The sequence below is a fragment of the Ictidomys tridecemlineatus genome, chromosome 9 (genome assembly GCF_052094955.1).
Source record: "Ictidomys tridecemlineatus isolate mIctTri1 chromosome 9, mIctTri1.hap1, whole genome shotgun sequence".
Lineage (NCBI taxonomy): Eukaryota > Metazoa > Chordata > Mammalia > Rodentia > Sciuridae > Ictidomys > Ictidomys tridecemlineatus.
In genome coordinates this window covers 132529995-132544487 of record NC_135485.1, presented here as the reverse complement: position 1 = coordinate 132544487, position 14493 = coordinate 132529995, and the positions used below count along the sequence as shown (strand labels likewise).

Here is a 14493-nt window from a genome sequence, read left to right as displayed (position 1 = left end):
GTGAAGTCTCACTCTGTCCACAACTCCTTGGAAAACTATGATTACATTTAAAAGTTAATATTGATAGATTAACAAGGACATCACTAAAATGCATAAACTCCTTCTCACTGAAGCTTTAGCCATGGAGAGAACGTGTAGAAGACCAGGTAGAACATTTTAAATGGTCTTCCATTAGAGACAGATAATATGCTTTTAAATAGGATTTAAATTTAGGCATTAGTTTTTATTAATATGTTAAAGTTTCGAGGAAATGTTTATGTTTTACTTCCTGAAAATTTAAATAAAGTAGGACAAAGTTTTATATGTGTGATCTCAATATGTGCAAAAATCAGCTCAATGACTACACTACCTTCTTGAAAAAGTGTTCAACATCCACAGGTGTCATGTTAATTCATAATAATACAATTCCTACCAAAGTCCTTCCTTTGTTTTTTTCTTTTACTGGTACTGGGAATTGAACCCAGAGGTGATCTGCCACTAAGCTACATCTCCAGCCCCTTTTTCATTTTTATTTTGAGACAGGATCTGAATTGCTCAGGCTGGCCTTGAAGTTGCAATTCGTCTGCCTAAATCTCTGGGATTACAGGTGTGTATCTATAATCAAGAAGTTTCAAAATTCTTCTCCCTCTCCCCTCTCCCCTCTCCCCTCTCCCCTCTCCCTCTTCTTCTTCTTTTTTTGTACCAGGCATTTTACCACTGAGCCATATACCCAGTATTTTTTATGTAGTTTTTTATTTTGAGACAGGGTCTTGCTAAATTGTTCAAGGCCTCACTAAGTTGCTGAGACTGGCTTTGGATCCTCCTGCCTCAGCCTCCCAAGCCCCTGGGATTACAGGCATGCACCACTGTGCCCAGCTCAAAGTCCTTCTTGATAATATTATATTGATTCATCAGTATGTTCCAGTGATTGTAAGCAGAAGAGATGAAGTAATTTCATGCAGTGAGAAATATAAGAGTGTTTTGAACACAATTTAGTTTCTTTTGGGGACAACCAATTTCATGAAGGCTAATATCATAACAACTATTACATGAAAAATTTGAATTCCAGTAAGCAAATAAATTATAAAACTGAAGAAAATCATCAGCTATTCTTTATCCCAGGTTAGAAATAATAGCAGATTCTTTATGCACAATTCCATTCACTCAAAAGAATGTGATAAATAATAATACAATCAGACAGGAAAAAACAGTAGTATACAGAAATGAAACTGGCTAATTTAAAATTTATAAGACAATACTTACCTTTTCATAATCATGTCAACAACAGACTTTAAATAATCTTCATTACTCTGAAAGTAAGGGGAAAAAGGTAAGTTTAAGTATGCCTCAGTTGTATTAATATAACTTTTTTTTTTGGTACCAGGGATTAAATTCAGGGGCACTTGACCACTGAGCCACAACCCCAGTCCTATTTTGAATTTTATTTAAAGACAGGGTTTCACTGAGTTGCTTAGTGCCTTGCTGCTTCTGAGGCTGGCTTTGAACTCTTGATCCTCCTGACTCAGCCTACTGTGCTGCTGGGATTACATTTTTGCTACAAGTAAATTTAATTTATGTGTGGAATGTCATTATTTCCTGATAATTTCTAGTGTTTTACACTTTCTGTAAGATAACTAAAATAAACAATTTTCTTTAAAAGCTTTGATTTGAATATAGAAAATATTTTATTATTCTCCTTTGCCATGAAAAGATATTATAATTGATTTTTATACATAAAAATCAGGATAAAAATTTTATGTATCTAGAGCCAGGGGCAGTGGCCCATGCCTGTAAAACCAGCAACTTGGAGGTTGAGGCAGGAGGATCACAAGTTCAAAGCCAGCCTCAGGAATTTAGCAAGGCTGTAAGAAACTTACTGAGACCATGCCTCAAAAAACAATTTTTTTAAAGGGTGTGGCTCTGTAACTAAGCATTCCTTGGTTCATTTCCTGGAAACACGCCCCTTCCTCCGCTGCCTGCCAAAATAAAATCTCATGTATATATTTAAAAATGTTGTGGTAATCTTAGAACAACTTATTCCAAAGAACTTCTCTTTGGGGAAAACCCTTCATTTTTTGTGTATTAGCTGACAGTAAACTTGCTTTAAAATTACCCCACATTGGGCTGTGGATATAGCTCAGTTGGTAGAGTGCTTGCCTTGCATGCATAAGACCCTGGGTTTGATCCCCAGCACCACACACACACACACACACACACACACACACACACACACACACACACACATTTTTCCAGACAGTATTACTCAATTCTCAAATTTCTTTCTGTCAATAAACTTTGTGCACCTGCCCTTCAAATATCAGAATAAATGACAGATCATTTGTGAAAAGCTTTTGATGGTTTACCCTCTCAGATGATTAAAAAAAGGAAAAACTTTTCGAATTTATAAGATGGGACCTCAGGTTCCATAAACATATCCAATATAAAATTCTGAAAGTATTCTGATGACAGAATGACAGTTCTGTTGTCAAACTGGAATACTCTGAAAGGCAACTCTGAAAGTATGTAATTGGGTTGTTTGAAAATATCAGACATGATATAATATTTGAATTTCTTATTATAATCATAATCAAATCAATGACTATTTGTCATGCACTGAAACAACATTATAATTTAAACCAGGCATCAAAGTTATACTTCTTAAGCCTTCTACATTCTACTTTAAAATTCATTCCCCAATATCTTATTAGTCTACACATTTCAGCAGATGTGCCTTGTGTATATGTTATGTTTGCATCTAAAAATGTTCCCCAAAGGCTTATATGCCAAAGGCTTGGTCCCAGCATGTGTTGCTACTGGAAGGTGGTTTATAAAAGGTGAAGTCTAGCCAGGTGTGGTGCTGCATGCCTGTAATAACAGCAGCTCAGGAGGCTGGGACAGGAAGATTACAATTTGGAGACTAGTCTCAGCAATTTAGCAAGGCCCTAAGCAACTTAGCAAAATCCTGTCTCAAAAAAAATTTTTTTTTAAAGGCAGGGGCTTGGGATGTAGCTCACTGGTTAAGCATCCCTAGGTTCAATCCCTGGTACCAAAAAAAAAAAAATGGGTCTAGTAAAAGGAAATTAGGTCATTAGAGAGTGTGCTCTTAAAAGGGATGTTGGAGCTCCTTCCCTTTTGTCTCTCTGCTCCCTGGATACCCTGAGGTGAGCAGTTTTTTCCACCATGTGTTCCCACCATGAAGTACTGTGCTACCACAGACCCAAAGGCCACATGGCCAAGCCTCCATGGTCTGAAACCTATGACACTAAGCCAAACTAAACTTTTCCTCCTTTTAAGTTCATTGTCTTCGGTATTTTGTCACAGTAACAGAAAGCTGACTTGACATGGTATGCTTCCAATAGTAAGAAATTAAATTAGAACAAACTAGAATGACTATTTAATCTTTGACTTCTATTTTCCTAATAATTCTTCCATTGCTTGTTTTGTTTACAGGTTTTTTTTCTACATATAAATACATCTTTATTATAGGAAATTCAAACAATAAAGGGAATAACAAAAGAAGAATAACAAAGATTCCTCTCTTAGCTTTCAAATAAAACAAATATTAATATCTTGGAGGCCATTATTCTAAGGTTTGTTCAATTCTTTTTCTTGTATATATATTTGCTCTATCTATATATCCTTTTTCTTCTTCCTTCTCGTTTTCATAGATAACATTAATTTCATGTGATGTTTTTCAACTTTTTTAACTCAACAATATAATATGGACATGATTCTGTATCTGTGTGTATAGATTTTCAGTCACCTTTCAATGGCTGGCTACAAAGTATCACATTATAAAAATATATAACAAAGTGTTTAATCATCCTGTTAATGATAGATATTTGTGGTATAAGTCAATATTATGCTTTTATAAAGCAATGATACACTTACTCTGTGCCATGCACTAAATATAGATACATTAAATATATTAGCTAATCTTGTCCCCAAACACACTTACCAAATGGATAATATTATCACCTTGATTTTACAGATAAGGAGAGGGAGGCTCAAAGAAGTTAAGTAAGTTGTTCAGGTTCAGGAGCCAAGCACTGGAACCTCAGCAATGCAGATCTAGATTCTGCACCCTCAACTATCATGCGATCTTGCTGTATTTTTATTGGGTTAAATACCTGCCTGATTATCTCCTAAGGATAAGTTCCCAGAGTCTGGATTTCTGAGACAAAGGATATACACATTTTAATTATGAATCATGTCAAATTTCTCTCCAAAAAGTCTTATGGCATTAATATTTCCACAGTACTTTATGGTTTGACTCAAATTTTCAAAATGTGATTATTAATTTATTATTAAATAATACAGTGATTATTAATCTGGCAGTAGGTACAAATTAGAAGTCTTTATAACCACTGGGGAGACCAAAATTTAAATCTGCTGTATTAATCACCAGGTAAAATACTTAGTTTCTTTAAGCTCAGTTCACTATAAGGCTGAGACATGATAGCGATACCTACTTTACACTAATGTAATGCAGGCTGTAAGTCATGTCTAGAAAAATTGGCCACAATTCCTCAGTGTAGAAGGAGTCTTTCAATTAATGGTAGTTACTGTTACTTAATATAAATTATCTCTGGATCCATATACCAACCTTTCATTGAATTACTGAAGCATCAATTTTAATATTCTGTTTGTAAATATCATTTCCGTGTCTTATAGTATGCCTGGACCCCATATCAAATGCAATGAAAATTTAGTAACCTTATATCTCTCACATTAAGCCATTATGTTGTCTTTTTAGATTTACATACTTAATTCTTCTCAGTTGTGCCAAGCAGGGATTAAATATATTGGCTGCAATCCCCAAAAGGCATCTACGTTTGTTTTTTTGTTTGTTTGTTTGTTTTAATTAAAGGAAAAAAGTGGCACCATGATTACAACTGAGAAAGGCAACTTGGAGACTTTAGGGCGAGAGTTTTTCGTACATACATCTGCAATAGAGACAATCACCACGGAGTCCTTCTCTTCTGAAGGTGTCATCCTAGTCATGATGGAGTTCAGAGTTTGCTTCAGGTAACTATGTGCTCCTCTGTTAACCGTGGAAATACCTAGAGCAAAGGTAACTACAGACAAAGGAATAGGAAGCTTAAACCACAGAGCAAACATAATTTAGCATTAATTCTGTGCTCATTTCTGTGCTTGGGTTAGTCTTACAGCCACAGTGTTTGAAAACATATTACAAAACTAATTCAGACTACATTAATTTTTATCACATTTTTTCATTTTCTGTTGGAGGAAATTCTGTTGGAGAGTCCATGTTCTCATCTTGGAGTATTCTGATACAGTGAGAATAAAACCACTCGTTCCATTTGTTAATAGCTTTCACCTAACTCACAATGCGATTTCTCTACTCTTCTTCCTAGGGACACACTGGAACCCCCCAAATAGGAAAAAAGTGCCGTGAAATATTTTCATCTGTGAAAAAAAAATGTCTGACGTGATTTCTAAATGGTTTGATGGAATGAACCCACGTCCTTGGTGCCTGCCATATCCTATAATGAGTGCAGCACCGGGGGACAGGCCATGTTGTCCTGGCTGCCCCGGTATCCTGCTGCATGAGGGCAGGCCGCACATGCAGCCTCTCCACTTCCCTTCCCCATGGAAGGTGGAGGAGGCCCTCAGGAATGGCTAGGTGAGGCCCTCAGAAGATCCTCTTTATAGAAAGCAGAGATAAAACTGAAAAAAATAATAGTGAAAAACAATCATTTCCGGATTCTGGCAGATAACAAATTGAGAAATGTTTAGTTAAGAAAAACTAACTTTGGTAACAACAGGAGGAGCCATTATTTCACTGATTACTTTTTTAAAATTTTTTGTACCAGGGATTGAACTCAAGGGCACTCGGCCACTGAGCCACATCCCTATTCCTATTTTGTATTTTATTTAGAGACAGGGTCTCACTGAGTTGCTCAGTGCCTCACTTTTGCTGCATCTGGCTTTGAACTCTCAGTCCTCCTGCCTCAGCCTTATAGGCATGTGCTGCCTGCCCAGCTCCACTGATTACTTTTGAGTCTGGACACGTTTTCATATGTTTGTTGGCCTTTAGATTCCTGTTCTGAGAAATCCCTGTTTAAGCCCTTACCCATTTCTCTACTGAGGTATCTGCATTTTAAAAATTGAAGTATGGATGCTCTTTACAGATTCTGAATATGATCCTTTTGTCAGTTATGTGTGTTATAAATATCATCTAACACTCTGGAGTCCCTTTTCAATGTTTTGCCTCTTGATGGAGAGAAATTCTTCATTTTTATGTAGTACAATGTAGCAATGATTTTCTTTATAGTTCACACTTTGGGGCTCTTGTTTAGAAACCTTTGCTTATCTTCAAGTCATGAAGACATTCTCCTGAGTTATCTTCTAGATGACTTATTGTTTGCCTTTCAGATTTGGAAATATGATTCAGCTACAGTTGATCTTCACTGGATGCTGTGAGGCAGGAATGAAGCGGAGGGATCTACCATCTATTTAATTTGGGGAAAGGCTTCCCAAGCCTTAGGGGGAAAAACAACTTTGTGTTTTTGTGTTATTTTTATTTTTATTTGTTTTGTTTTGTTGTTGCTGGGGATCAAATCCAGGGCCTCACCCATGCTGGAAATCCCTCAGCCACTGAGCTACACCTCCCGTGCTCCTAGGTACATTTTAAATGCTTTATTCAAATTATTCCCAGATTGAAGTTAAAGAGTTTGATAAGTATAAATTCAAAAAGCTCTTTAATCTCCCTAAACTTCAACTTTCTCAGGTGTGAAAAGGAAGATGGCAATAATCATCTGGATGACTGTATTGGACAGAGCAGATTCAGTGGCATAATGACAGAAAGCACAGAAGTTAGCACGGGGGACACAGAAGGAACCCATCAGATGTTGAACAACACCACGTGGCATCCTAATCCCAACACAGAGGCTTGGATCACATGTCAGAGGCATGTGACACAGAGCCGGCCTGATCTCCAGGAGCTGTCTAGAGCAGGAGGGTTGGCAAGTCTGTTCTGTGAAGAGTCACTCAACATATTAGACTCTTGGGTCAAGCCATGTCCCAAGACTCAGATGTTAAAGGCTTGGTTCTCTGTCCCTGGTGGTCTTGGGAGGTGATAGAACCTTTAAGAGGTAGAGCCTAGCAGGAGGCTTTGCAGTCACGGGGGTGTGCTCTTGAACAGGATATTAGACTCCCATCCCTTGCTGTCTCCCTCTTTGATTCCTGGCTGCCATGAGGTGAGAAGTTTGTTCCACCATGTGTTCTTGTCCATGATGTGCTACCTCATCACAGACCCTAATAGAATAGGACACAAGACTCTGGACTGCAAGCCAAAACAAAACCTTCCTCTTTTTGATTATCTCAGGTGTTTTGTTACAGTAAATGAACACTAACATACTGTCTCTGTTATAAATACTTTCATGGTAATCTCGTACAGAAACAGACATAGATAATAAGTAAATGAATGAAAATGGTTATGTTCCTATGAACCTATATGTAAAATCACTCACTATATGTAAAGTTACTCACTCTCTGAAATGAATGAGATTTATGAGATGTCAGGCATTCGGAGACTTGGCCTAATATTTCTGCTTCAACCTCCAGTAATTTTTCTTATTATGTATATACCTGGTGAATTTGAACTCAGTCTTCAGGATTGAACTCAAACATCACCCCTTCTGTAAAGCTTTTTCTGACCCCAAGAAAGGTAGGAAAATAGGAAAATAACCAGCTAAGAAAAGCTTTTATCAAAACCAGGGAGAACAGATTTGTCAAGCACTTAGCAGAGGTTTTATGTATATTTGATTCATATTGACTTATTTTCAAAGCTTGTGAATTAAGATTGAATTTAAATTCAAATCACTAAACATTTATGGAATTATTTGTCAGAAAATTTGCTGGTAGTTCAAGTTACTGTCAGATAGACTGTGGCCTACAAATCAATTTGAGTATGACAGTAATGGATTATACTTTCAAACTTAAATATACATCCCAAAACACCAATTATACTTTCAAACTTAAATATACATCCCAAAACACCAAAATATTTGCATTGAATTTTTCAATTTCAAGTTTTCTTACCATCTCTTTTTCCTTTGCCAATGATTACATCAGGATAGACCCTGGCAACTTTCCTTAGATGTGGAAAAAAGAACTTCAAGGCTTCAAATCTATTAGATGCTGTTTCATTCTCACTCGGGGTAACCATTTTCTCATCTAAGAGAAGAAATATAGTGCTTCTGAGTTAATAGCCACAGGGATTTTTCCCCCGTGATATATTTTTAAAAAGGGGATTAGTAAATTAATCCAGATTAATTTAGTATTCAGGAGAAATATACTCTTAAATGAGAATTATCAAAATCAAAATACTATAATGTATAGCTCTAATATTAGTGACTAATATTTATTTTTAAAGCAATATTTAATTTAAGCCTAGTACAATGAGCTACATCAACTGTCATTTCCAAATCAAGGAAATAAAACTAAAACCTATTACATATGATTTCCTCTGTTACTTTGATTCACATCATTTTGGCAAAGTTTGTATCTTTATAACTTTGTTTTATATAGTCCCTTAATGACCCAATTTGTACTATTCATTAGAATTTTCTTCTATAATTCTGAAAAAAAATACCTTGGAGACCTCACACAATCCAATTTTAACTGATATACATAATTCAGAAATCAAAGCAGTATGGTATTATATACAAATAGATATGTAGACTAGTGGAACAGAGTATAGATTCATAAATATGTAGGTGAGGGTTTTTTTTTTTTTTTCAGTGCTAAGGATTGCCTATCTACCAGGCAATTGCTCCTCAACCCAGCTCTGTCCCCAGTCCTGGTTGATTGATTTTGGAATTCAAGTCACTAAACATTTATGGAGTTATTTTTTTTCTCTGCCAGATAATATGCTGACTTCTGGTAATTCAAATTCAAAGTGCAAAGCAATCAATGCAAAAAATATACAGTTAACAAAAACGTGCTGGAACACTTGGGCATCCATGTGGGAAAAAAATATCAAACCTTTGTCTATATTTTATATCACTTCTAAAAATTATCTTTAAAAAAAGTAAAAAACAGGAGGAGTTGTGGCTCAGTGGTAAAGCACTTGCCTGGCATGTGTGAGGGCCTGGGTTCAATCCTCAGGGCCATATATAAATAAATGAATAAAATAAAAAAAATCCATTTACAACTAAAAAATATTTATTAAAAAAGTAAAATACAGGGACTTTGATTGTGGCTCAGTGGTAGATTGCTTACCTATCATATGTGAGGCACTGGGTTCAATTCTCAGCACCACAAATAAATAAATAAATAAATTTTTAAAAAAGTAAAAAACATGAATGTAAAACATAAAAACTATGAAAAATTTAAAAACAAAATATTCATGACCCTGAGCTACATAAAGAGGTCTTAGATACAACACAGAACAAATAAATAACTAACCAAATAAATCAGTACACAATAGAAAAATTGATAATTAGTCTTCATCAAATATTTTCCCTCTAAAGAAAATGAAAAGACATGCCACAGACTGGAAGAAAATGTTTCCAATTCACATATTCATCTGACATATATTTGGTTAATATACAGAATTATCAAAGCTCAATGAGAAAACAAACTAGTCAATTTAAAAAAAATGGGCAAAAGGGTTTGAAAATATATTTCTTCAAAGATGATGAATGGCCAAAAAAAAAAAAAAAAACAGAAAATGGAAAAATGTTCAACATCATTAGCCACTGAGGAAATAGAACTTAAAACTGAGATCTTCTAACCCTAGCAGGGCTGTAATAAACTGGAGTGACTGAACTCTCATACATTGCTGTAGAGAATTCAGAATGGCACATGCACTATGGAAAAAATCTATCAGTTTATTTTCTTTTTGGTTCCAGGGATTGAACCCAGAGGTGCTTAACCACTATGCCACATCCCCAGCACTTTTCATTTTTAATTTTGAGACAGGGTCTCACTAAGTTGCTTAGGCTGGCATTGAACTTGTGATTCTCCTGCCCCTGCCTCCTGAGTCGCCGGGAGTGTAGGCATGTGCCATTGCTCTGACAAGTCTGGCAGTTTCTTACAAGTAAAGCATGCACTTGCCATATGCCCCATCAGCCTGACTTTTAGGTAATAATCCCAAAATAATGAAAACTTATCTTCATAAAAAATGTATGTGAATCTACAGCAACAGTTCTTTGTAATAGCTGAAAACTCAGAACACCCTCAATTGGTGAAAGGATAAACAATCTGCCAGGGGTTGAGAATGGGGGGAAGGCTTGACTATCCAGGGAAAGCACAGGGCAGGGATTTTTATCTTGCAGAGATGGGAAGCCACTGAAGGCGTCGTCTACATTTTGGTTAAAGTCAATATAAATAGGTAGGAACAAGACTGAAGAGAAGAGAGAAAAATCAGGAGTATGGGTGATTCAGATGAGGCATGACGGGGCTGACTGGTGTAGTGGAGAGGGCGGGGGGGGAAATGCGGGCATCCTTGTGGGATGTGCAGGATGAGGAATCAAGAGAATTGTGTGCTGCCTGACTGGAAGTGAGCAAGAGGGAGCAGGTGGGCTCACAGGTGATGCCCAGGTCTACGGCTGCATCTGTAGGGTGGATCCAGGAAGGCACAATTCAGAGACAGAAAATAGGAAGAGCATCGTCAAGGTAGAGATGAGAGTGAATCCGTGATAATCTCTTACCTGATTTCTGTATGTCCCCCAATAAAAGAATGGGTACCAGTTCGTTGTGTTTAATCAAGGCAAAATGCCCTAAAATCAGAAGGCTTTAAATCAAAATCTCCAAAAAACAAAACCTAAAACCAACAAACTACCATACACAAAAAGAAAAGCAACACAAACCTAAGCTTCTGGACTCATTCTCTCTCAGTGTAATTTCATACTTCATCTGATTCAAGGCTTTTATCAGCTCCTGACGGTTGTTTTCAGTTTTGTTTTTTAAATGCAGCATAGTTTCCCTAAACTCCAAAACGTGGTTTCTACAACTAATTAGTTGATTGTCTACAAAGAAAACATATTTGCATATATTTATACATGTGGTAATTATATCATACAAATTTACTGTAATAGCAAAACATATCATGGAAAATATATGAATCTATATTTATCTACCTATAATATATATACCCACATAGAGAATGGTACTTGTGTATTATATGTATACATATGTGGATTTATACTGCATAACACGTGAGTAGATATGTACCTATAGAGAAGACAAAAAAGGAAGAACAAAATATTAGTCATAGGTGGAAATGAGATTCTCGAAAGATTTTTTGCCTTATTTCTTTGTACTTTTCCTATGTTTTCCAAATTGTGCAGGAATTAGATTTGCATTTAGAAGTGAAAATCCATTGACTCATAAAAAGTACTTTTAAGAATTTATCTGAAGAAATGACCAGGACCATGTGCACAGAGGTAGCCGGAGGACATTCCACATCGGCAGGCACAGAAGCCTACAGGAGGCTGAGATAGGTTTGCTGGTGAGGGAGGAGGCCCTCTAGGAGCATACAGAGTCTTGGAAAGGAAGGAGGGAAGTCAAGTTGATGAGAGAGATCAACTGTTGAATGTATTGAAGGGACAACGGTGACTTGGTGACTTTGGTAATGTGATGTAGGTGAAAGCCGATTTGGAGTAGATTCAGGAGATACCAGAAGAAGACTTAGAGACAGGAATTTTGGACAGCTCTTTCTAGGAGCTTTGCTATATGAGAAAACAGAAAAATGAGGCAGAAACTAGAATGGGGTGGGGTCAAGAGAGATTTTTTTTTTTTTAAGATGGAGGAAAATAACAGTGTCTTGGACACTGATGGATATGATCCTAGAAGCAGGGAGAATTTTACAAGACATGGGAAAGTAGACAAGAGGGGATGGAACCTAGGGGCTAGCTTTCGCCAGATTCAGGGACAGCTGTAGCCGTCACAACAGGACAGAGCCCTGGTGAAATGGGCACTTCACCTGGAAGGCGGCCTTTCCCTTGGTGATGGAGCATTTGGAAGCTCTCTTCTTATTGCCTTTATTTCTCAGTGAAATAAGAACCACAGTCACAGGCTGAGAGTGAAGGTAGTGAGGAGACACTGGAGGCTTAAGAGAAAAAATACTAAATAATCTAGAAAAGGAGGAGGTTGGACGGGACAGGGGTGCGTAAAACAATATTGAAGAAGCATTAACTTGAAGTTAGTGTCACGAATTTGAAATGAAGTCATTGAATGCTTGTTTTACTCCAATTATATGAAGTCATCAGGGTAGCTATTCAGTATGAAATAAGAAGTAGATTCACGAGAGTGTGTTTTATCCAAATGAGTGTAACTGAGAGAAACCAGGGATGCTCTCTTGAGGGTATATGCCAGGAAACTATGATAATTGTCCACGGAATTTTTTAAAAAGTGAGAACAAGGTAGTAATGAGGGGCATGAAAAGCTAGAATAATCATCAGATTGTATCTTGGTGTGACAAAGTGTCACTGGCATCAGGGTACTAAAGAGGGTGACCTGGAAATTTGGAGGTGGTGGTCAGAGATTGGGATGTTTGAAATGGACATTATGAAGCAAGCAGTTATTACTAATGGCATGGTTAAAATCCTTAAGGAATGAGGGAGAGAGAGAGAGACCCATGATTCTGAGTCACACAAGGAGAGAAGATATCATCTGAGTAAATACTGAGGCAGTTGGGGAAGAATGGTGGGAGGAAGTTCTGGAAGCAGCAGTGAGAAGGAAAGAGGGCATTTTCCCAACTTGGAGTACAAGTGGTTTGACAGAGAAAACAGCCACCACTTGAGACAGGCCACAGGGGAAGTTGGGTCCCCAGGGAAGGTCCAAGAACAAGATGGCACAGGGAACGTCAGAGAAGAGGATTCGATACAGGCAACTGTAGCACCTGACTGTGAATTCCAGAAAGCACAAGGATTTTGGAGCAATAGGAAGACTTCAGGCATAGAAACAGAAAGCTGGAGGGGCTAAATACACAGCATGTGGGGATTTGAGAGCAGAAAAGTATAGACTGGGAGAAGGTATGTATTGAAATCAGCCTCAGAAGGCTTGAGGAAGATACAGTGATGAGACTGAGTGTTGGAAAGAAAGAGGGAAGTGTGTCTTCAGGGACACAAGAACTCTGCAGTTCATTCTCCCATGGGTGCAGACTGGGGTGGGGGTCAGAGCTCTAAAGTCCCTGGGATGCCATTTTGCCCCTAGATAATGGAAGAGAGAGATCTGACTCCACATGCAGCTCCCAATGGAATTAGACAGAGTCTGGGAAATGAAGTAAATTTCAGCTGGTTCACTGCTGCCCCCAATAATCTCTGCTCTGAAGGGAAAAGGGAGACTGCTGTTGTAAACTGGGTAGACAACTTGTGGTGTTTGCCCTGGATGCGGAGATAAAAGGTAGCCCAAAGAAGTTAGGGCTACATGCAAAGGGTGAATAGTGAGTGCAGTGTGTGTGTGTGTGTGTGTGTGTTTGTGTGTGTGTGTGTGTGTGTGTGTGCGCGTGCGTGTATGTGTTAGAGTAGATGCTGGAGGAAAGAGAGGCAGAGAGTCTTCCAGAAGAATCACACTGGAACAACGAGGTTTCCAGCTTCTTTAATAAGCCAGCTATATTACCATCCTGAATAATTTACTGTGGCCTTACAGGGTTGAGGGTAGCATGGAAAAACCACAAGGCTAGATGGACAAGCAATTAGAACGGAAAACTACTGTGATCCAGTAATTTTATGCACAGAAAAGTTATTATTCATATGTAAAAACAACAATGAAAAACCCTCTCATAAATGTAAAGGTAACTTACCTCTACCATTCTTTAACAAAATGTACTAAAAAAATGTTTTCCAAGTAGCTGGAGATAAAAAATATTAAATGAGAAAATTGTGGTCTAAAAGGATTAGAGAACATTTAAATTCATTGGATATACATAGTGACGTAAATATAAATAATTTTTATAAAATGTTTACAAGATGAAATAGAAGCAACAGAATTTTAAAAATAAGATCATACATAGTGAAAATTAAAAAAATATATTTAAAACTTTTCCTTTATAACTATAGATTAAAGTAGCAAACATCAGAAAATAGAAGAAAAAGAGGTAGAAATAAAAGTCTTAAATTATTAGATTGAAACAGGAAAAGCTCAAAAACTTTGTTTGTATTGTCCTGATCATTAATAGTTACAGAGATGTAGGAACTGGTAATTAATTATTGGCAATTCTTCTCCCCTGGGAGCTGTTCGCTGGTTCCTGGCCTCCACTGGAGATGAGGCTGAGATGGGGCGAGACAAAGCAGAGGCTCCCTGGAAACCCATGGGCATAGAGATGCGATGGAAGGTCTTAAGGATCTCAGAAAAGGGTCCCATGGAGCAAAAGAGGCGACAGTAGTGTTGACTCAATCTCACACGGCCTCCTCTCTTCTCCCTTCTGTTTCCTGCACTCCTTTCCAGGCGGTTTCCACAGTTAAGACAGGATTTGGGAAATACTCCGGCCTACTCAAGCCTCTAGGAAACATTCACGGTCACCCCCTAAGGTTGTCCTTC

General features: G+C 37.5%; 1 protein-coding gene across 1 annotated transcript in view; it reads right to left on the bottom strand.

Moving 5' to 3' along the window:
* Mgat4d (MGAT4 family member D) overlaps positions 1 to 14493 on the bottom strand; it is a 42173-nt gene that overhangs the window by 16038 nt on the left and 11642 nt on the right. Inside the window, exons 2-5 of the mRNA XM_078020751.1 lie at positions 10815 to 10979; positions 8047 to 8181; positions 4924 to 5057; positions 1243 to 1289 (exon numbers count right to left, since the gene is read on the bottom strand). Of these exons, the coding sequence (XP_077876877.1) occupies positions 1243 to 1289; positions 4924 to 5057; positions 8047 to 8181; positions 10815 to 10979 (481 nt within the window). The remainder of the gene's footprint in view (positions 1 to 1242; positions 1290 to 4923; positions 5058 to 8046; positions 8182 to 10814; positions 10980 to 14493) is intronic.